The sequence below is a fragment of the Lissotriton helveticus genome, chromosome 6 (genome assembly GCF_964261635.1).
Source record: "Lissotriton helveticus chromosome 6, aLisHel1.1, whole genome shotgun sequence".
Taxonomy (NCBI): domain Eukaryota; kingdom Metazoa; phylum Chordata; class Amphibia; order Caudata; family Salamandridae; genus Lissotriton; species Lissotriton helveticus.
The window spans coordinates 1,628,131,810-1,628,156,355 of NC_136067.1; the positions used below are offsets into that span (position 1 = coordinate 1,628,131,810).

A 24,546-nucleotide genomic window follows, 5' to 3' on the forward strand; every position below is an offset into this window, starting at 1 on the left:
GGCGACATGTACCTAAACCCTATCTAGTATCTAATGTTTAGAGGACATGTTGATATAAACTAAGAGTCAGGAGAGGAGAGGCTAACAGACTCTAAGACTGGAGCATGCATCATTCTACATGTAGTGCGTGTTGAAGAATATTAAATGACCATTAATACAGTATTTCTCCTACATGGAGACGTAAAGGCTAGGCAATGACGGAAACTATTGATGCGATTCAGTAGCTTAGGAATGCAGAGAAGGAGGGTTGGACTGATAACTAGAATCATAACATACTCTTGGCAGACTAACAGGCAGAGCCAGGCCGAGCCGGGCACTGCGAGGCAGGAAGTAAGTGAAGGGTCGAGGATACAGGTGGGGGCTGTATCGCTCCTCAGCGAGGGCTCAGGAGACAGGAGCTGAATCTGGTGTCCGGGCCCTTTTGAGGCCTAGAAACGGGGACTTTACAATGAAATAACGTGCACACTGAGAAACGTGGCAACGTAACTTTACATAGGCCTGATATTCATAGTATTCACGAGAACTGGAAACTGACATACTAGAGATGGACACAACTGTAATTGCGTCTTTAATCGATCATGGGGAAATACATATGCATATTAATCATGCACACATAACATAGGATGGGGGACACGTAGGGACACAGAACATGGCAAAATTTACTTTTCCACATTCCCTCCTTGTCACTACGTTTCCATCAGGAAACATCAATATTCATGATACCATCTATCATTTCATACAGTATCATTTGCTCGTCTCGAATTTTCTTGGAACGGGATTTAGGACGGGACTTGGGACTAGGAATACAAGAGGTAGCACAAATGCCACAAATCGCAGGGCCACATTGTATACAGAGGCAGCAACTGAATATGATCGCTACTGCAATACCCAGAAATGACAATACTTTCCATCCCCAAGCGGAAATTATATTCCAGAACCAACCGGACCATGTCCAGGTGCCTGGATCTTGGTGTAACATATGGGCAATTTTATGGAGTCTGGTTATAGCTGAATAAACAGACGGCGCGTTATTAGGAATGAAAATGCAGCAACTAGATCCGATGACTCTACATGCCCCGCCCCTATCGGCCAGTATGACGTCAAGGACGAGACGATTCTGGAGCACGACAATTCTCATAAAGGATTGCTCTTCGGTCAAGTTACCTAGAGCAGAGGTAGTCTCAATCACTACTGCTTCAAGTGTTCTGGTTAATCTACGTATCAGTTTACTATTCACGACAGTACCTAAATAGGGAAAGACACCTTTATTGATATCTATGTATTGTTCTAGAGCAGTTTCAGTATAATCGACAATCGGGAGGTCTCTTTTGTGTCTCTATTGTACTAGGTGGGAATTCCTATGATAGTCAGGTGGGGCTAGAAAAACTGGTGGCAGTAGGAAGGCAATGTAACAGGTACCCTCCCACTCGAGGGGCAGACGAACATATGCGGTCTGACCACAAACAAAATAAGAATGACGTGAAGCTTTGAAAATAGATTTCCTACTGTCACTATACTTGACAATAGTAGTACAATCACTATGGCCTACATGTACGGAACCATTCTTTCGGACACATAATTCACCTTTGACTGGTAATACTGACATAGCAGGTAAGTCTGGAGTAGTATCAGACTGAACGTTCAGGACCATGAAATTCGAAGAATAATTACCCAAATTGTAAACTTCATTTTCTAGATCTAACCCTGTTCTGTGGGGAAGACCTTGCTTGTCTGGGAAACATGTACTGTTAAGAAAAGACATATCTGTTGAGAATGACGTTAACGTGGACCATGCTCCACACGAACCATTATGTGAAAATGGATAAGGAAACAGTGGCAGAACTCCCTTCGGTGTCTGGAAAGGGGGGAGTCGACCACACACCCAACAATTTGTGGCATTGCTGGTCTGGTGTGAGTAATGTAACATGCGGATAAAAGAATTATTACGCATAGCAAGACGATAAGATAGTTCATGAGGAGGCAGATCACTAAACGTGTGCTCTACTGTAGCAATAGAAGACTTATTTACATGAGAAACTGGAAAATACAAATAAAATGCATAACTTGTGCAGGTAATCATAAGGCTGAGATATAGCAGAAAACATAAAATAATAGTGCAACTTTTAGAGTTCTCACTAACTCTCTCTCTGTGGGGGTCTATTATATACATGTCAGGAACCGGTCTAACCGTTTCACCTAGGGGAGGACTTAGACAATCAAACTGGCTGACTTATTTTACTAGACCTTAATTTTAGCTTGTACTCCTGCTGCGGAGTTTTCTCTAACAGGGAGGGATCTGTATCATTGTCTTTTGCGGGACAGTCCTTGAGAATAGTACTTTGGCAATCCTTAAAATCCTCGGAAATGTTCTTGGAGACAGTCTTTAGTCCATAAAATTTTTTCACATGAGACAGGTGGACCCAGCCCTTCCTGCCTTCCAGCTTGACGGCAGTACGGGTGGCCAGGAGGACCTGCTTGGGCTCCTTCCAGCGGGGCTCCAGCGGACTTGAACGATCAAAATTCCGGACAAGAACCATGCATCCGGGAACGATTTCATGCGGTGCCACCTCGGTATTGTCTGGAAATGCGGCGGCAACCTGTGAACGACAAGAGTGTAGGGCAGACATCAAGGAAGCTAGGTAATCTGTCAGCATATTACTTGAAACATCTGTAATACTTCGGGGTCTAGGTGTACCCCACATATTAGGGGGGCGGCCGAATACGACCTCATACGGGGACAGACCTGATCTGGAATGTGCGACCATGCGCATATAAAACAAAGCGACTGGCAGAGCTACTAGCCAGTCCACACCTTTCTCTTTACATATTTTGGCAATGCGGATTTTCAGGGTCTGATTATGTCTCTCTACGAGACCGGCTGCTTCAGGATGGCGTACACAATGGAACTTCCACTGGTACCCTAACAAAAGGGAAACATGTTTCATGAGTTCAGATGAGAATGGCTGGCCGTTGTCAGAATATACGACTCTAGGGAGTCCGTAGCGGGGGAAGAATTCACGAACCAACTGCTTGGCAGTGGTCGCGGCTGTGTAATCTGGGACCGGATATGCTTCTGTCCATCTGGACAAAGCGCATACAACTACAAGGACATACTTGAAACCTCGACATCGCTCCATCTGAATATAATCCATCTGGAGGACTTCAAAAGGGTGGTCAGTGGGCTGGAATCCACCTTGTTCCACCGGGACACTTTTACCGGGATTAAACTGGCAACATATCATACAGGTACGGACTTTCTGCTTGGCTGCAGCTCGTAAATGCTTGTTGAACCAAATGTTCTGGATACTGTCTAACATAGCTTTTTCTCCTAAATGTGCTGGACTATGTGCGGTATTGATAATGACTTGAACCATTGAGTCGGGGAGAAACCATGTGGCTTTTCCCTTCGTCACCCATCCCTGGTCTGTCTGGACCCCTCCTTGTTCGGACCATTTCTTGATTTCTTCGGGAGTAGCATGTAACTGGATATCTATGACATCCTGAGTGGGGTCCTTAACTGTCATGCATGTAGTCGGATCTGGAGTATGGGTCTGTGTTGGATTAACTGAAATGTCTGGAGTCTGTGCTGTAAGCTTGGCTGTGCGATCTGCTAGATCATTACCTTGAGAAATAATGTCAGTAACTTTCGTATGTGCTTTGCATTTCATGATAGCAATAGATGTCGGTAAGTGTATGGCATCTAACAGAGCTTGAATAAGGAGACCATGCTGAATCTTGGTTCCATGAGAAGTCATGAAACCTCTCTCCTGCCAGAGCACTCCAAAGTCGTGTACGACTCCGAATGCGTAACGTGAATCTGTGTAAACATTAACTTTCAGGTTCTTGGCGTGTATGCAGGCTTGTGTCAGAGCAACTAGCTCTGCTGCTTGAGCAGACAGGGTGTCAATACGGTGTGTTTCTATAACTTCAGTGTCAGTAGTCACTGCATACGCGGCTACTAGTTCTCCTGTACTTGTTCTCATCATGAACCATCCACATAAAGTGTCAGGTCGGGATCTGGTAATGGAATATCTGTCAGATCTTGTCTTGGCCTAGTCATAATATTAACTACTTCCACACAGTCGTGTGTGGCAGGATTCGAATTAACTGACGGTAACAGTGTAGCAGGATTTAGAACGTTGCAGCGTCTGATTTCTATGTGTGGCTGGAACAGTGTCAGTTCATAACCTGTTAAACGTGCAATTGTCAAGTGTTGAGTCTGTGTACGGTTTAAAAGAACTTCCACGGAGTGTGGAACTTGTACTGTCAAGGAATGTCCTAATACTATGGAATCACTTTGTCTGATAGCTAGTGCTGTGGCTGCAACTGACTTGAGGCACGCAGGCAGAGCCTGGGCTACAGGATCTAATGTGCTCGAAAAATAAGCACAGGGCTTGTATTGACCGGCTTGATCTTGTGTAAGAACAGATAATGCTGTACCATCACGTTCTGTGACAAAAAGTGTAAAAGGCTTACTGTAGTTCGGTGTAGCTAGAACAGGAGCTTGACATAAAGCTTTCTTTAACTCATTGAAACTAAGTGTATGTTCAGATGTCCAAGGGAGGACAGTCGATACGGCTGCCTCCTGTGTCGTTAACTGTATCAGTGGTTTGGCCAAAAATGCATACTGAGGAATCCATTGTCTGCAATAAGAAGTAAGGCCGATAAAAGCACGTACCTCCTTCTGGGTCTTGGGCTGAGGAAGACTCGCTATTAACTGGATACGGTCGGGTGTCAACTGCCTACCCCTCTTGGACAGTAAGTGGCCTAAATAGATCACTTGCTGGACACAGAATTGAAGCTTCGAAGGGGACACCTTGTGCCCCATCTCGGCAAGGAAATACAGGACTGTAAGTGATGCTCGCTCGCAAGCACGTTCAGAACGGGCTGTGATCAGTAGATCATCGACATACTGGAGCAGGGCAGTGTCTGTTGGCATGTGAATGTCGTCTAGTTGTCTCTTAAGCGCTTGACTGTAAATACTAGGACTTTCTGTGAAACCTTGAGGAGCTCGTGTGAATTTATAGCTCCTTCCATTTAAACAAAATCCGAAAAGAAACTGGCTGTCTGGATGAATGGGGACACTGAAAAACGCGTTCTTGAGGTCTATGACTGTAAAAAATGAGGCTTCGGAATCAATGGCTGTCAATAGGGAAGAAATATCTGGGACAACTGGGTACTGGGGAATAATACATTTATTGAGTTCTCGAAGGTCAATCACTAATCGATATACTGGGGGTGCATTTGGATCAGTACGTTTCATGACTGGAATGATCGGAGAATTACATACATTGGAGTCAGTTTCTACAACTACTCCTTGAGCCATGAGCTCGTCAATAATTTTGGATAAGGCTGCTACAGCCTCAGGTGGCAATCTGTACTGTCTGATTCGTGGTAACACTACACCTGGTTTGAGAGTCACACGATGGGGTGTGATTTGCATATAACCTACATCAGTTGGACCTTGCGCCCATAGATGCTGCGGAACATTAGACAATCTCGGATCAAAATCTCGTAATACATAGTGACCCTTGAAGTCACGTAGAAACAGGCGTATTCCCTCTGGGGAGCAGCAAATAACTGCACCTAATTCTTTCAGTGTTTTAATACCTAACAGATTTTCTGGACATGACTTCGTAAGTAACAGATCAGTAGTGCGGGACAATGGACCTACTTCTAGAGTAACTGGCTTAGATATCTCGTTTACAATAGGCTTTCCTGAAAATCCAAGGGAAACATTTCTAGAGCCTGAGAGCGGAGCCCCTGGAACTTCGGCGTGACTAATGGTGGTCCTACTTGCCCCTGTATCAATCAGAAACTTTCTGTCTTTCCCTAATACTTGACTGTGAACATAGGGACCCCCTTGATCTACAGGTATCTCGATGAGAGGCAAGCCTACCTCCCTCTCTAGGCTGTTTCATGAGTACTGCTGGTACTCTGGATACTCTGTCTGTGCATACTGATACATCTGCTGTGTAACATGCTGTGTTGCAGCAATAGGCTGCGGTGCTGGAACTGTCTGTTGTGCATTCTGTGGCTGAGAAGTCTGTGAAACTTGTTCTTGTCTAGGCGGACGTGGTCTTTCTTTAGTCTTACCAGTAGCTATGTTGTGTTTCAGAACTGCACACTCGTTTATAAAATGACCTGGCTGTTTACAATAATTGCAGGTCCCTTTAACGGGAACTGCAGGATGACTGGCTTGATTCGGACCCCTCTTCTGACTGTCTTGAGGAATAGATTGTGCAACTAGTACTTTCATTTTCGTGTCTTTCATACGTTTTCTTTCATGATCTTGCTCTTCTCTGATTCTATTCTGGTGATACTGAAGCATCTGTAACATTTGGGACGGGGTATTAGCTTGCCAGGTACTTTCGACTTTCAAAACTCGATTCTTAACTTGTGGACTTGAATTCTCGACTAATTTAGTAACAAAAAGATGAGGGTATGACTCGCTACTCGTCTTGAGGCCACTGTTTATAATAAAGCATTTCTCAAATCTAGAATAAAAATCACTAGTGTCTTCGTCTTGTTTCTGTTTACAGGCTGAGATTGCATCCCAGTCTTCCTTTTTAGTGGCTAATAATCTTGGCAAAACTTGTATTAACAGTTCTGGTAATTCTTTACATTTCTCTCCTAGACCGGTACCTGGTACTCGTATCTTATCTTCAGCTTCTAGAACTGCCCAATCGATCTTTTTCTCTCCCACCTCCCATTCTTTTTCCTTGAGTTTTTCATATATGCCTGCGGGCAACAGGACTTTTAACATTTTAATTATATCTGGATACGTGTATTCTCCCATACGGAGCATGTCTTTTAATTCTCGGTGGAACCCTGCTGGATCTTTGTCATGACAGGGAATTAGTTTCTTCATCTCTAAGAGTTCCATCTTTGTAATCGGAGTGTAAACAAACACTCGTTGCATTTCACCATCCGCTGTCCTAACTGGGTGTACTTCTCGTAACGGATTCTGTCTGTCTATATAAAAGGGTTTACTTTCTGGAGGTGAGACATGAACAAAATGCGGGTTCAGGAACGTTCCATATTTGTGGCGCTGTTCTAGAATAACACTAATTAAATCGGTACCTAGACCTCTCCATCTATACTGGAGTAACTCGTTCAGGACATCATGTAACGGACCTGGATCAGAATGTTGACCCTCATACAATGTGATGAGGTGCTGGATCATATACATACCCACCAGTCGTTGCTCGGCTGGGGGCAGTTTCAGAAACATTTGTGCCACTATTTCATCTGGAAAAGTGGTAGAATCAGTAATCCATCGGACTGCTGATCGGGCTAGTTCTTGTTCATGCATAGTACTTAACTCACTATAACCGATTCGTGATTTCAGAATGTGATCGGTAGCTTGAAATACTTGTTCTAGGGAACTTTGTTCTGGTGCTGGATGAGGAACAGTTTTCTTGTAGTCTAGACGTGAATGTCGGTCGGAAAGTCTAGTTCTACCTACATACGCTATTCTGGCGGGATTCTCGTCCTCTACCTCTTCAGTAGAAGAGTCATTTTCTTTCTCGCTTACTTGTGCTGCTTTACGTTGTTCATGTAACTTTATTATTTCCTTACGAATTCTCTTGTACATACTCTCTATACTACTGATAGTTCTGTGTTTACCCTCGGCTATATTATCACTCCACCTTGTCAGGATTCTCATTTCGGCCGGATCTTTGGTCGGATAATCTTGTTCCCTTATTAAACAATTAATCAGAAACTTTAATATCATGAGCTGGATCTCAGCTTTCCTTTGAGACATGGCTTCACCAATGCTTTCTGGATCATTCCCTGTACGGATGAAACGATATATTCTGTCTAGATCTTCTTTCATATTCGGTAGGGTGTCCAGATACCCGGTCACCCGTCTTACACGGATGGAATATATGACCGTACTATCATCACCTGTGACTGGATCATAGCGGCATTCAGTAAGAGCTCGTCGGATTTCTGCAACGGACTTATATTTGGGCGTACGCTGTAACGCACTTTCATGTAACTCGACTATCGTTACTCGTTGGTGTGGTGGCGGGGTACCAGGAGGACCTCCTCCTGCGGCCCCTAAACTAGAATCGTCGACTGATACTCTTCGTGCTGGCAGAGTGGGAAATTGTAATGTGGACTGGACCGGGGGTACCGTAACAGGTACTCCGGTGACTGGAGGAGCAGGATTTACATTATTTACAGGGACTGGCGGAACAGGATTTGCATATTCTGGAACCGTGTCGTCCAAATAGGACGAAATGAAAATATCAGCTGCGGTCGGTTTGTGACGTAGCTTGGTCGGAACTAATGGTGGCGGAAAATTACTAGATGCCTCCGGGGTTGCTTTTGGCAAGCCCTCGGCAAGAAGAGGGTACATACCCTTAATAAGGGCATTCCTCTGTCTGTCTGACTATTCGGTTTTAACTCGTTCACCTATCTCGATTAGTTCCCTTTCTTGGGCTCGTTCTAAGGATTCTCTACTTAATTCTGACTTTCTGATTTCTTTTTCGGTTCTTTTATGAGATTCTTTGCGCCATAACTCGATGGCATCTTTCTGTGACTGTCTGGCTTTCTTTTTCCATAATGCTTCTTCTACTCGCATGATGCACTCGGCATCCCATGTGCCTGATACAGGCCATCTATACTTTTCTTCTAACTCTTTGGTGTACTCCACCCATAAATCTAGATATAATATGGCACTTATGCCATGCTTCTGATACATAAAATGACCTGGACTGTCCCTAGGCGGGACAGGAACTGCTGCTTCTAACAGACCTTTTCTAGTTTTTAACTGACGTAATTTAGAAAATAGGGGCATGACTGAACTGTAATCTAGACACAATACAATACAAAATGAACACGATAATTACACCACTTTCATACCACGACATTAAAATACATGAAGAACATTTAAAATAACAGTTCGAACAGAATACCACCTGGAATACTGAATACATGAATTTCCTCGAGAACAGAACTGACTAGAACAGAAACTAGATGCACTGCTAAAACAGTACGAAACTTACCGGTCTCATAAAGAGACACGTCAGGACCCGCATCCACCGAAGTGGACACTTCGTTTTGGGTCTGTGTACCACCAAAACCCACGGACCAGAGACAATTAGATTGACCCTGTCTAGATACTACCCCAGCAACGGTACTCACCGGGCAGCAAGAACGGAAGGCCTCGGACTGGACTGGACTGCTTCGACGCCGGACGGACGAACTTCGGACTTCAGTTACGGGTGGGCCTCCGGATACCTCGGACCTTGGACTCTCGGCTTGGGCTCTGGTCGGGACTCGCCGCGTTCCTCCACCGCCTCGTCTGGATGCTGGACCGCCACCTCCGTCTCCTCCGTGGGCCTGAGGGATACTTGAAGCAGAAATATCTGCATGTGCACGGTATGATTCCGTCACGGCTGCAGAGGGTCAGGGGGCCGGCGTGGCTTCACCGGCGCGTGGGGAAAGGGCAAGTCCCTGTTCGGGCGCCATTATGTGGTATATAAATAAATAATACCGGATCTAGGTTTGACTGGACATAGCAATAACAGATAGCTCAATAAATAAGAGTCAAGATTCGAGGTAGTAGGAGTTTGCAGGTTTAATACAGCATAAAGGACAGGAACAGGACAACCTGCACGGGAACAGGATGGCAGGGCCCTGCAGGGGGGACAGGGAATGAGCGCTCTAACTTTAATAACAGTACACAAGCATATATACTAAAACAGTTGCATTACAATACATACGATAGGCGGAGCAGTGGGTGTGGTCAATAGCAGTCGCGAAAGATAAGGGTGAAAGTAGGTGTAACAGGAGGCGTATACATAGACATGTGATGTAAACGTAACAGAATATGTCATAAATAGGGCGGAAACATGGAGGGGGCTACCTAAGGAGCCGGGACCTCTAACCTAATGGTGCGCGCAAACTGACAATGACGTGTTACTAGGAGAAGCTGGGGGCTATGAACTCTGCGCTAGGAGTGAAGACTGAAGTCTGGAGAGTCAGGGCGACATGTACCTAAACCCTATCTAGTATCTAATGTTTAGAGGACATGTTGATATAAACTAAGAGTCAGGAGAGGAGAGGCTAACAGACTCTAAGACTGGAGCATGCATCATTCTACATGTAGTGCGTGTTGAAGAATATTAAATGACCATTAATACAGTATTTCTCCTACATGGAGACGTAAAGGCTAGACAATGACGGAAACTATTGATGCGATTCAGTAGCTTAGGAATGCAGAGAAGGAGGGTTGGACTGATAACTAGAATCATAACATACTCTTGGCAGACTAACAGGCAGAGCCAGGCCGAGCCGGGCACTGCGAGGCAGGAAGTAAGTGAAGGGTCGAGGATACAGGTGGGGGCTGTATCGCTCCTCAGCGAGGGCTCAGGAGACAGGAGCTGAATCTGGTGTCCGGGCCCTTTTGAGGCCTAGAAACGGGGACTTTACAATGAAATAACGTGCACACTGAGAAACGTGGCAACGTAACTTTACATAGGCCTGATATTCATAGTATTCACGAGAACTGGAAACTGACATACTAGAGATGGACACAACTGTAATTGCGTCTTTAATCGATCATGGGGAAATACATATGCATATTAATCATGCACACATAACATAGGATGGGGGACACATAGGGACACAGAACATGGCAAAATTTACTTTTCCACACTTCTTACAATAAAAATAGCCTTCCTATTGGCAAAAACATCTGCCCGGAGGGCCAGTGAGTTACAGGCACTGTCACTACATCCTCCGTACCTTAATATCTGCCCAGACAAGCTGGTCCTTCAGACTTGTGCATCCTTTTTTACCAACGGTGCTAAATCCCTTTCATGTAAGTCAATCCATCACTCTGCCTACCTTCTGTGCTTCACCTTACTCCTTTAAAGAAGGGGAGAGACTTCATCGTCTGGACCCAAAAAGAGCGTGCCATTCTTCCTTGAGTGCACAAAAGAGTTCTGGGTGGATGATACACTTTTTGTGGGGTACGTCGGAGCAAAGAAAGGGAAGACGGTGCAGGAACAGAACATCCTACGATGGATAGTGCTCTCAATCTAGATCTGCTATGCACTGACCAAAAAGCAACCTCCTGAAGGCTTGTGAGCTCATTCTACTAGAGCAAAGGCTGCGAGCACTGTTAGCTCATGGACTTCCTGTCCTGGATATCTGTCAGGCAGCAGTGTGGGCTTCCTTGCACACGTTTACAAAGCACCACTGCCTTGACAATCAGGTCCGGTGTGACGGTCACTTTGCCCATTTCTTCCTACAGAACTTCTTAGTCTGATCTGTATCGCAGCCCCATCTGTGAGAGGTATTGCTTGGGTATCTATTCTAAGGGAAGGGATCTGTGGCTAGGAATCTCTATCGGAAGAACAAGTTACTTACCTTCGACAATGCCTTATCTGATACTCTATCTGCTACATATTGCTTACCGACCCACCCATCCTCCCCGTTCTGCGAATGGATTTTAGAGTACAGGCTTGTCTCCTTTTTCAAGGGTCTTAGCTTAGTGCACCAGTGGTCAGTTTTCCTCATGGCTCAGCGCTTCTGGCATGAGAAGTCATGAAGAGAAACTGATGTTAGCGCGCTTGGGTGGCACCTATATAGGTATCAAGCACATCTCTTCCGGCACGGCCAACCATGCCACGAGGAGCCGAGCGATGATGCCTACCAGCGTGTAGGGGTACTGCTTAAAGAATCTGCGTCTATGTACAGTCTCTACCAAATAAGGCCTTAGCAAAGGTAATTAACTTGTTCACCAGGGTGAGAGAGCTATTGCAGTTTCTGAGACCAGCCTGGCACCTGGTGAAAATTCAAACATGAAGGAATCTGCAGGTTAGAGTATCCACAAGAAAGATTGTTACTGAAGTGTAAGAAATGTGTTTGCTTGGCATGTCTTAAGTTTGAATGTCAGCAAGGACTCAGCCTTTATCGTTCCAATATAGGTAAACTGAGTGGCAGTAAATCTGGCAGTAGTAACATGTATTATTTGTTATTTAGAGGGCTTAGAAACAGAAGAAGTGTGGTCTGATGTGCTATATAAAAATGAGTTCTTTTTTATTACTAATGGACCAGGATGAGCGCGTGGAAAAGGGGTCTCATAGACCATTCTCTCCTGAATTACTGCGCTCACGTGCCTCCAGAACGGTGATGTTCAGAGCTTGACATTGTTGCGTCAGTCGCATTTCAAATTTTGAAAAATGGAAAGTGTCTGGAGGTTTTTATGGACTGGAATTAGGTTATTCCATTATCCGAGTGAAAGAGAGCTGGCATGTAGCACCCTAATAACCTTGGCATTGGGCACTGGCTGCTACGTGCCTGCTTCATCTGGTTTTATTATTTTGGTTAAAAACTATTTTGTACATGGATGAGCGAATTCATATCACCCTGGTAACCTCTGGACGATGCCAAGAATGGCTCTGTGCCAGAGAAGGGCAAGTTTGGTTGCTGCATTGTTTTTGCCACCCTAGTGCTAAGACAGAAGTGAAGGTGTTGCACTCCTATTTTCTTTAGTATTAAGAAGATATCGCTGTGCACACCAGGCACCTACTTTCTATTAGCTGAGAACAGCTAGCTACCTGTCACTGCTTTACAAATATATTGTTTATTCAGATCCTAATGACTACCGTGCAATGCAGAAATACCGCGTATATTTTACTCCATTCTTTTTGATGAAATCCAGTGCAGTACTTGGAGGTTAATCAATAACGCGTTAAAAATGCACTTTATAATTGCGTGCAGTTTTAGCGCTGCATGCAGGCAGCTGAACCCGATACATATGCAGAAATATGCTAGCATCTGTCTGACGGCACAGTTTGAGCTGATGCATAATTTACAAGCCGTGGTCTTGATTAAACTCCTTTTTAAATGTTTTCATCAACAGTAGCTATCTATACCTTGTACAAAATCATATTTGCGTTCACCCTTCTACTGTTTCTTGACTTCTGACCTGCAGATATGTTGAAGCAAAGTATTTGCATCAGAGGGGAAAAAACAACCGCATATCAGATACCACAGTTCAGATCGGCGGAATAATGGCTACATGAACGTGTTCAAATGTGTCGTTTGTTTCTTTGTTTGAGATCAAATTTGCAGTCTCAGCTGAAACAGTAGCTGCTAATTTGGGAATTGATCTCAAATTTTCAGCAGCAGGTGGAATGTGCAATGAAGTCTGTGATAGCTGTTCAAGGGCGTGCATGACAGGAGGGGGCACAGTGCTTCTATATAGGGCCATGCATTATGCACAGAACTTGTAACCTTTTGGAGCAAACAAAATGTGGGAACACCATCAGTTCAGTGGCAGAGGCCTTGTGAAACATTTGTGTTGGGAGGTGGATGTTTCCCCTGTACTTTCAAACAGCTGATCTAACACCTGTGTTTTTTCTCCTTTTGCAGAACGCGCCAGGCGACGGATCTTTAAAAGTGGTTCACTTCGGTCCGGTATAAACAATATGACAGAGATGTAGCACGTGACTAGCGTCCAAGCATCGCTCCTGGTCGGAAGAAATCGAGAGAGGAACGCTTTATTTTTTTGTAATGACTGTCAGCTGTCCAAACTGCATCGTGAATCCCTGTGCTCAGGTGTCTTAACGGGAATTAAAACACCGACTGCAACAGAACACAACTTTGCAAATTGCCACCTATGTTTGTCTCTTTTTTTTGTACAAATACTTAAAAACGGCAGCCGAACCAGAAATAAACAAGACGCTGTTTTAGTTCAGTTGGAAAATCTGAGTCACCTTTCATATTTTTAATGTTTGATCCAGCTCAGCGTACCTCAATGCTTTGCATAACAGAATGCCTCTTGCATTGTGCTTGTAAACAGACAGGGTGTTTTCTTGCCAGGGGAGCGCTCCTGGCATGTGTAGAAAGGGCAGGTCCCCAGCTCTTAACCAGCCTTAGAGTTGCCCTCCGTTCTCCACTAAGGAAGATATTTTTTTGTCATGGCCTGTCATTTTATTTTATGGGCCAAGGTTTATAGCTCTTGGTCAAAGAGTTAGATGCAGTGTCGTATTGAAGAGCAGTTGGGCCCATGTACAAGAAGACAGAGGCCCCAGATGTGGGCAGGGTCAGAGACGTTTTTGGGCAAAGTGGGCAAGGACCCAGGGCCCCCACCTTTCAAGAGGCCCTCTGGGAATGTGAACTTTCTCTCTTGCTTACATCTGAAATGAAATAAAATGAAATGCTGTATTTGTAAAGCGCTGTCACTCCGAAGGGAGCCTCCTGGCGCTGGATAGTGAGGTGAAGCTCTGAGGATCTTAAATGAGAGAGAGGCAAAGTTCGTTGCTCCGAAGATCCAAGTTTTTAGAGCCTTTCTGTATTGTGTTTCAGTTTTTAACATTTTCAGTTGCAAAGGTAGAAGGTTCCAAGCTCTGGAACCTTCTGTATATTTCTGTATGTTAATCTTTAATGCTTAGTTCATTGTTAGGCAACATAGGGCATAATTAGCAAAAAATAAGTATAAGTAATAAAATTCAAGGCTATTCCAAACAAGGGTCCCCCAAATATTGCTTGCCCAGGACCCCCAAAAATCCTTAATACGACACTGGGCAGGGTGTGGTACAGGGCAGGGTTATGGGTTGTCGGACATTGAGGTGCGTGTTAGTCGCGACATGAAGGGTGTCAGTTCACTCAATTGCCAGGGTTAGCAGTAGTACCTATCGACACACAGTGCTAACGACAGGGTTTCCACCGTGTTCCACTAGCTGATCAACGGTCTTCTATTTGCTGGTGAATGGGAAGAGTGAAATCTACAGGAAAAGAAACAGGGTTCTGAGACCCGAGGTATTTATGTCCATGCTGCAGCATTCATGACCTCTAAGATCTGTGGTAGCAAGGGCAGTGCTAGGCGTAGCCTAGGGCTACCGAGGGCTAGTGCTTCCCCTGGCAAACTCATAAATGATAACCATGTGTGTCACTAGTGCATTTTAGGTGTAACTGATTAATTTTGCTCTTTTTTTCTGATATAAACCTATTTTGTCGTTACACTTCTGGCAGAGAGCTTGCCCACTAGGATGGAAGTCTGTGGTATATAGGTTACATCCAAGTCAGTACATTGGCCTCATCAGCCCACTGATCTATCTCATTATTCTTGGAGACTGTGGTGAATACACTACAAACATATGTCTGCCAAAAGTACACTAACCCTTAGAGCTTTCCCATTGGGATAGTAAGTATGTTTTTTAATTTTCTTTTTATACAGTTTTCTGACTGGAATTGGAATCAGTAACCTATTGGTTGTACACAGATGCACTGAACTGCTTTGAGGGATTTGGAAGTAGTGACCTGTAGATTATACACAGATCTGTTCACTTGTCTCATTATTCCACTGTCATGTATTGCTGTGATTTTAACCTACAACATACTGAGCTTCGCTAGCTTCATTCATTTATTCCTTTTTCCCTTTCTCCTTAAACCCTATTCTAACCTAAGTTCTTTATTTTTAAAGTTTCTTATTTAAGCTCTTTTCACATTGTTTTTAACTTTTGTTAATTTCATTCTTTTCCATTTGCTCAAACTATGTGTTTTCTGCCACATGCCTTTTCTTCATTTTGTTTTCCTCCTTCTTTGCTTTTCTGTCAATAGTGTTTTCATGTACTTTGTTGACGGGATCCCTGACATATACAGAACTATGCGCAGGAAACCAGGACCTCGTGGATAGTGGTGTACCAGCCTATCACCTCAGTGCCCAAAATCCCCAAAACTGACTAGCAATAGGGTCGCATTCGTTCTCCGACTAACAGCGAAGCTACCAATGATTAGACAACCCAGAACACAACACTCCCAACTCTCTCAGGAATCGCAGGAGCAAAACAACTCTTTAGCTCACTCACCCTTGTCCACAATAAGAGTATCAGAGTCACATTATAGTTTAGAATGTTTATTTTAACTAACTAGCTCTATGGTACAGTACACGTGCTATTACTAGCAGCAAAATGCATAAACACAATGTCGTCAGCATTGTCACAATTCCATAGAATACAAATGGGGATATCATTTTATAAAGACAGTGGAAAAGGGCTATAGTACCTAACCACCCTTCCCGTGATAGGAAATAGTTTATTATATAAAAGAACACCTCTGGACTTTGTCCGCCGGCCCCATACCTCAAGGCCTAGATGAAAGGTTTACATCTCAGGACAAGCACAGCTCTTCTCTCTCGAAAGGTCTCTCTCCAAGTGCAAGTACAACATGCTTTGCTGCAATATTAAAGCATACGACTTTCAGTAGTGCAGCTGTGTGTCATGTTATGTCTAGGTGCGAGGGACTGACCAGAACAGAATAACGAGGGGCCTTGTTTATCGACCTTGTTCATCGTGGGCAGACTAAACCTCAGAGCACAGCAGAGAATGCGAAAAGCAGACAGTTCTCATGTGAAAAGGCACAAACAAAATCTTGCAACATAAACGCATGTAGTGTCATGCGCAAAAGCAGCCTCATGGCAGCGAAGCTCAGGCTAACTTAGCAATGTCGACAATGAACCCACCATCCATACTACAACTTTTAATCTCTTTTCCTGCCCTTATATTGCTCATAGAGATGAATGTTGAAGCTTTTCCGCTAGGGTCAAGCGCAGGGTAGAGTTGGGAGAGAGGAGGGATTGTAGAAGAGGCTCACTTACGTTTCGTGGACCAGGCGCAATAGGACTATCCAGTGTTTCCATAATGAGTGAAAGCGAACTATCTGGTAAACGTGAGAAAGCATACAGCTGTATTAGATGGTCCAGTGGGATCTATGTGCGAGACCCTAGAACTGTTGTCCTAGACACAGCATGCACTACTGGGCCCAAGGGCTACCTTGTAATCATATGAATCAAAATCCCATTACAGTCCACATGTAATAATTCAACAAAAAAAACTCAAAGTCAATCAATTCTTTAATCTAGTTGATTGTGGATATCACATTTTTTTCACAAATGTCTTCACATTCGCGTGGTCTGGCAAGAGAGTTACAATTTTCACTTCTCGGTGTCCCTTCAAATAAACCCAATGCATTTCGGGTCTAAAAAACATTCTTCAGTGGTCACTGTAATCAAAAAGTGGTACATGTTTACTCATTGGAAGTGTATCATTTAGTGCATTGTACAGGTCTACTCCATGCATCAAACTGAGTGAGATGGTGGGAAATTGGAATGTGAATCTTAGCCACTGTTGGAACAGAACCTTGTGAAAAAGAGTACATTATGTACAGATAGAAATCAGTAAGAAATAAAAGTGGTGGCTCCAATCGGATTGCCTTTCCCCTCATGCTATGTTATCCACTGATTGTAAAATAATTGAGTGAAGAAGTGTAGTCCATGGACCAGCTGTTCCAACATGCAATGTTTATCGCAGGTGAAGAAACCATTCCATGAAAAGATGGTGTAAATGAGATGTAAGTAAATAACGAGATGGATAAATATTATCTAGTGCTGTTTAGCAATACCAGTTTCCAGTGTGTTGTGCACGCTTCTACAATATTATAGTAGATTCTGACTTCTGGACAGGCTGCTTGAGCCCATAATTCGACTGACTGGCATGTACTGAGTCGCCCTCTTTAGTATAACAATGGCGCAAATTATGTCAGGAACAAATCATGTACAGAGGAAAAAATAAACTGGAAATATACAGAATAATGTCACAACATCAGATGCTTGCTTAGATAATGTTCAGTGTACCTATCAGTGTGCGCTCGTTAGTACAGTGTCACAGAAAAACTCCTGTCAGGCAATCTTAAAAGAAAGTCCGTATGGTGCCTAAGACGTTAGTCAGTGCGTTATGATGCGGCGTGTTACCTGTGTACATTACTCAAGCAGTGGAAAGTGAAAAGTGACTTGAAGGGAACAAACAAGAAGCTTTACAGGCATCATGAGTAGTTGAAAAAATATTCAGTGCTTTGATATCATTAAAACTGAGTACAGTTAAATCTCCAGGTGAGAACCAGATGTAAATATGAACATTAGGGAACTAATCATATACTCAATCAATTCAAACTTTATTTCGCGTTTGCTTAAAATGCATAAAAGTACATAGATATTACAATTCATAGAGTGCGAGCTTCAGACCACAAGGTAAAGTTACAGTACAGATCTAAAATTAAAATAAATAATTTAACATTTTTGCGACGAGGGAATAAAACATTTGGAATGTCTCGTGCGAGATCAAGATCATATAAAACGAAAGGTGACAGTACAATAGAGGTAAACACACATTAAGACTAAATTCAGTGCGACCCCTAAACAGTTAATATTATTTATAAAGTGTTTTGTGAGGCAGTGCAAATCTAGTAAGCTTCGGAGACTTGTCGCAATAATCGTTTGTGATCAGGATTGACCCAGAAATATAGGTTAATTAAAATATGGGTGGCATTCCATTGAAAGACTTACAGGTTTTTACCACGGCTAGTAAAAAGGAAGCCATGGTAAAGCAAACGTACAGGGTTTCTAAATTTTGTGCCACAACTAGGGCAAGTATTGGGGAGCAGAGGCAAATTTCTTCAGCAAAGGAATAATAAATAGTTTTCTCTCTTTTGCATAAAAAGAACAAAAAACAGTATGTGCAAAGTCGATTGAGTTGACTTATTATTACATGTACATGGAGAAAGCTGAGTGAGTGGGATTAAGTTCTTTGGGTACCCCAACATAATCGGAATGTAGTTTAATCGAAATCTAATTAGGATCAACCGGTAGTGGGTGTTCTCTACAAAAGAGAGGTATGAAAGAGCACCATGATGTAGCTGTGGTAATCCCTAATAAGACAATACAGACATGTTCCCCCTGCATCTGTCCCACCTGTCTAACACAGATTTCATAAAGAATATTTCTTTTAGCCTTGATTTGGGGAAGCTTTAGCAGAGGCTCTGCGTGTCATAGAGATGTGTTCGATCCAGTGAAGCAAACGTTTTTCGAACGTGGGATAACCATGGAATTTTATGGGCATGATCTAGGTTCATAATGTCTTTTAAAAATCATGTGATTCAAATCAACTGTACTCCTTTTCCACAATGAAAGCCACAGAGAAAACGGGGTACATTTGATGACATCACTGATGTATGGCAAGTCGGCTTCCTCATGAGTGATAAAGTTGTTACAAGCTGGTGAGACTGACAGTAGCCGCTTAACAAATTTGTCTTCCACCACTTGCAATGCCTCTATATCTGCTGTCCCCCAAATCGCAGGTCCCTAAGTGGCAGTAGATCTTGTTTTAGCCAAATAGATTTTAATCATTTCTGGCAATGGCTTACTGGCCAATTTCTTCTGAGAAACGGAAAATTGCTGCAATACTCTTGCCCATGTGGTTTGGCCTATTTTTACATAAAGCTGATGCATTACTATGTATCAGTCCTAGGATGCAACCACCCTGTGATTAGATGAAAAAAATCATCGTATTCCAAAAGCTTGTCCATTTTAAACTGTTTTAATGATTTAAACTTCTTTGGCAAATGTGATGTATAGAAACTGTGATTTTGATTTTCAAATGCTTTTACTATGCCAGTCAGGCCTTTACTACAGCATGTCAAAATTCCCACTTCTAATGACATGAAGTTTTTAACCCAATGCATTTTGGGATTAGCGCCCTTCTTCAAGGGTAACTGTAATTTTGAAAGAAATGACAAAACATCAGAAACCTTTTAAAAGCCCAATTGTCAATAATTGTTACTATGAGGTGCCTCGTGCCTATTTAAACGCACAAAAGTTACAACATAAAAACCCAATAGCTTTGCTATCTATCCGATTGAGACAAAAGTGCTTTTTGTAGTAACCCATGAATAAAATTCCTAAGCATAAGAATTGAGAAATGAAAAGTGACCTTGTGCTATTACTCCAAAGAAACTTCTGTGATAACTGCATGCAAAAAGAATTACAAAAGAATACAAAAAAAAAGAGTTTTACTTCTTTTAACGCTGCTTACCTCCATCTTTCAAAACAATTATATAGAACCCGCTCAGTTGGTCCTCTGTGTTTGAAACAAACAAGTGCGCCGACAGCCTGGTGAAAACAGCTCTATTTCCTCTAACTCAAATGAAAGGCAGGGTTTGGCCTTAATAGAAGGACTAGAGGTCACAGGGCGCAAGCCCGCTGGTTTGTGAAAGATGTCCTGGAAATTCCCTATCCACGATTCCTCCTCTATATGAACGTCCAGTGAAGGACCACACTTATCTGAGAGGAAATGTAAATGAATCACCTTCCAAAAGGTTTTACTGTCATTCTGGTAGGATGCTTTCTTTAAGGTTTTCCATGCCTCAGATTTTAGCTCTTTCTGATTTTCCTTACTAGATAATTTATAGAGGTGCCTCATCCTACGCATACAATATTTATCTCTAGGTAGAGTATTTAAGGCCTTCCTCAGATTAGACGAAGCTACTGAGCAGTTTGTGTCAAACCAGCAAGGCTTGGGGTGTCTTTTGCGGTGATTGGACAGATTAATTGTGTTTTAATGTTTGTTAAAATATTTGCAAATGCTTCGAACACCAGATTGCTTGTTGACTGTGGATCTAAGCACAAGAGAAAACCCTCAAAATTGGCTGCTATGAGGTTAGTGAGAAGCTTAGGCTCGTCCACTTCATCCCACTTTAGAGTGAAGCCGTTTTTCATCGCTAGGATTGGTGTTGGGAAGATTTTGTTAATTCTGCTCTTGTAATTGCTCCTCGCTAAAGAGCATGTGAGCATTGCATGGTCGCTGAATTCTGTGAAAGTAACTTTCACCTTAGAGATACTAGATTTAATAAGGTTGCACTTGATTATGTAATCAGTCACTGAGGTACGTTCTGTACTTTGAAATGTAGGGGGTGACTCGCCAGATATTGGATCAATTTCGATACTTGGCTCTAATTGCCATGTCATTAGTACACTGTTTAAGGCATTACCATGTGTGTTATGGATAAAATGGGTAATAGTTTTTCCCCGGTGGTCTTCTATCCCACATAAATTTGACTCTGTCCTTGGGATGTTTTGATATTCAAGTCTCCAACCCAAATGATTTTTAAAGGGTTTGGATGTCGGCCAACAAGGTCCTCTACGGTTTTACCTAGGTTCTTAACTGCTATATCTGGGTTTAAGAATTGGTTATTGTAGTGGCTTATTAGCAGAAGGTCCCAGGCATCATAACCGTTAATTACTAGCATATGGAAATATGGAGACATTTTTATAAAATTCACTAATTTCATGATGAGTGTTCGCTAGCAGTGTCAAATCATATGCTCATTCCCTTGTTGTCATGCTCTCTCAGTGTTCCCTGTGTGCAACAAATGTGCATGAATGAAACAACCATAATCTATAAACATGCCATGTTGTACAATACAATGGATTGTGGGTACATATCAAGCAGGTATTTTGGCATACACGGTTGTTGCATCTCGATAATTTACATTGGCATGATGCTTCTTAAAAAGCATATGCAAGTTGTGACTTATCTGTAAACAAAGTTGATTATTGCGATTCCATAGTCATATTTTGAAAACATATATATACATCTCGATAATTTACTTTGGCATGATGCTTCTTAAAAAGCCTATGCAAGTTGTGCTTTATCTGTATACAAAGTTGAGAGACATATTTAAAAAAAATCTACAATGTAATAACGAAAAAAAACAACAACAATTGTATGCATAATTATTACTCAATACAGGTTCATATAATAAAACTTGTCTATGGAGCCTGTCCATGCTGTACCACAATGTGTGAGCCTCTGTTAGTGAGATTGAGCTGAGCAATGAGGTGCTGTGTCAGAATGACGGGAAAGCCTGTGTGGGCTAAAGTTGATACCTAGTCTGATGTCTAAAATGGATGCTCTTGAGGATATTTTCTCATCACTTGTGGTGGAAAAACTTGGTTATAAACCTGGCGGAGATAATAAACCCCATGTTCGTCAATTATGGTAAGGAATGTTATTAGAGGACTGAATGTGACTGTGAGTTATTTCTATCTAAATATGCTCCCTACAGTGGACTGATGTCCCTAAGTTAGCTGATTGTTGCAGAGACGTAACCGTGTGCTTGGGAATTTACTCGGTCCTTCAGAGAAAGCAGAATAATTCCAGTTTGTCATTTAGACCTTTTGGTGCAAGAGTATCCAGACGTTTAATCCAATGTGTCTCAACCTGAGATAGTAATTTTGTTATGTCGCCTCTATGCTATGTTGTGCTTCTTGTTGTTCCAATGTGTGGTCAAAGGTGAATTAGGTTTCTTGAGTCTTATTAAACACTTGTGCTCCGTCATTGGAAGCTTTACCTTCGTCTCTGTCTTGCCTATGTAGTATAAACCGCATGGACATTTGAGGGCATATATCACCCATTGTGTTTGCAATCGGCTGAGTGCTTCAACATTATCTGTTTGCCTGTAGACAGATGTGATATGTTCTTGCCCACTATGACATTGCTGCAGTGAATGCCGTTATTGCCTTTCCCCATCCCTTTATATGTTTGTTTGGCTTTCTCCTTCAGAGGGGCAAAAGTTCCTTCAAGTTGACCTGGAAGGTCTGGGTATGAGCGTGGCCCTACAATCAGGCTGCCACTTAAGGAGGATCTTTTGTTGCAGCAGCAAGGCAGGGTGTTGCACCCGTGCCTGCACAATCTTCACCTCCATGCCTGGAGATTGAGTGGCAGCAGTTGACTACATTTGATCTACCTCCTGAAGTAGTGGTCTTGGCGGTGAGGCAGCTTTCTAGAAAGTTGGTGTATGCCAGACAATGGGACGAGTTTGTGGCTTGGTGTGGCACTCATAAGATTATTGGCCATACATTTTGATGTGTTATTTTTAGTTTTGTCTTTTGCCCAGCAATGAGTTTCAGTGGGCACTGTTAAAGGTTACTTGCCAGCCCTTTCAGCCATTTTGTAGTTTCCAGCCTAGCCGTCCTTGTTCAAATCACCAGTTGTAATGTGTGGTTCCTCAAAGGGTTGGTCCTGACTCTCCTTATGTGTACCCCATTTTAACCATTACCCTGTTGTCCCCTGTGTCTCCTGGCTCTGATAGCAGCTTTCCTTATAGTGATCACTTCAGCTCATTGCGTGAGTAAACTTCAAGCTCTCTTAGGTCAGCCGCCTTACACCACTTTCAGGTACTGCTTACTTTAGCAGCCTTTTCAACCTAAGGTTGTGATTAATTTTCTCGGGCCACTCCATCACACTCCTGACATTCTTCGCTCCACCTCTTGCCTCGAAAGAGGAGGAGATAATTCATTGTTTGGATCCCAAAAGAGCACTGAGGTATTAAATCAATCACACCAAAGACCATTGGGTGGACGATCACGTCTTGTTGGGTACTTCTGGGGAAAATAAAGGAAAAGCTGTGCAGAGGAATCCTCAGCATCAAGATCCACTAAGGGCTGGCCAAGAATCATCCCCTGGAGGGATTGATGTTACACTACACCAGAACCAAGGCTTCTACTAATGTGTTGACACCTGGGAGTGCCTGGCCTAGAAATTTGTTTGTTGAAATGCTACATGGGCATTGGTGCACACGTTCACAAACAGTGCTTAATTAGTTGAAGAATAAGTGCTGGGACCCAACTTTGTGCTCAAAAGTCAGTCACTGGTGCAAGCGAATGTCAGGGTGCCAAATACCAAGGCTACAAAGTCTTGCTTTCACCTCATGCCTCTTTAACCACTGCTTGACACTCCCTGCATATTTATCTCACTCTTGCAGGTTCTTATACATCCCTGCTTTCATCATTTTTCACTGGTTTATTGACTTTTCTATGAATTCTTCTCTCTCTTTCTCTGGATCCATCTGTGGCGGAAAAATAAGGACTTGATTTAGTTCTCGGTGGACGGGTTACTACATCACAATGGTGATGGATATCCTAACCACCAAAATATGAATTCTATAGGATATTATGGCATTTATATTTCGGCAGACAATTTATCTGTCACTGTTGTGATGGAGTAACCCATCCGCTGAGATCTAAATCAGGCCCTAAGAGCCAGTCCCCAAACATCAGTGCTCGTGGGCCCCACCTGCAGCCACCAGCTCAAGGTAAGCACTGTTCATATAGCACTTTTGCCGTGACAGCCTGGTCTGACAGGGGGAGCATTTTGGCTATTCAGTCATAAAGGAAATTTGTGCCTGAGTTATTCCACAGACCTACCACTGTGGTATGCACTGCTTTGGTATCTATTCTAAAGTTGGGTAATCTCCTGTTAGAAGTATCCATCAGAAGAACACGTTACTTATCATCAATAATGCTTTTTCTGGTGGATGCTCTTATCTAACCGCAGATTTCTCACGGCTCTCCCACCTCCTTGTTCTGTGAAATTGGCTCGTTTTCCATCTGAGAAGGTCCCAATTTAGAGATCTGCACACTGGTGTGAATAGTTGGTCTTTGTGCTCTGCATCCATAGGCACAGATGATGTCCAGAAAAAACTGACAATCTGGCATGCTTGGGTGATGCCTATATGTTGTTACTGCCGTCACTTCTGTGGTGGGCAAAGTTAAGGAAGAGCCACACAATGCCCCATACAGGTGCTGAGGGGCTATGTTGAAAAAGTTTCCAATCAAGACTAGCACCTGGGGATATTTTAAACATAAGGAGTCAGTGGTTAGATAAAGTATCTACCAACAAGTGCATT

At 43.0% G+C, this 24,546-nt stretch overlaps 1 protein-coding gene across 5 annotated transcripts in view; it reads left to right on the top strand.

Annotated features, from left to right (window-relative positions):
* Positions 1–13,732, top strand: part of WDPCP (WD repeat containing planar cell polarity effector) — a 2,510,630-nt gene extending 2,496,898 nt beyond the window's left edge. For all 5 annotated transcript variants that reach the window (XM_078649441.1, XM_078649443.1, XM_078649444.1 and 2 more), the window contains one exon: positions 13,399–13,732. In XM_078649441.1, the coding sequence (XP_078505567.1) occupies positions 13,399–13,469 (71 nt within the window). In that variant the 3' untranslated portion in view covers positions 13,470–13,732. The remainder of the gene's footprint in view (positions 1–13,398) is intronic.
* Positions 13,733–24,546: the final 10,814 nt, after the last annotated feature.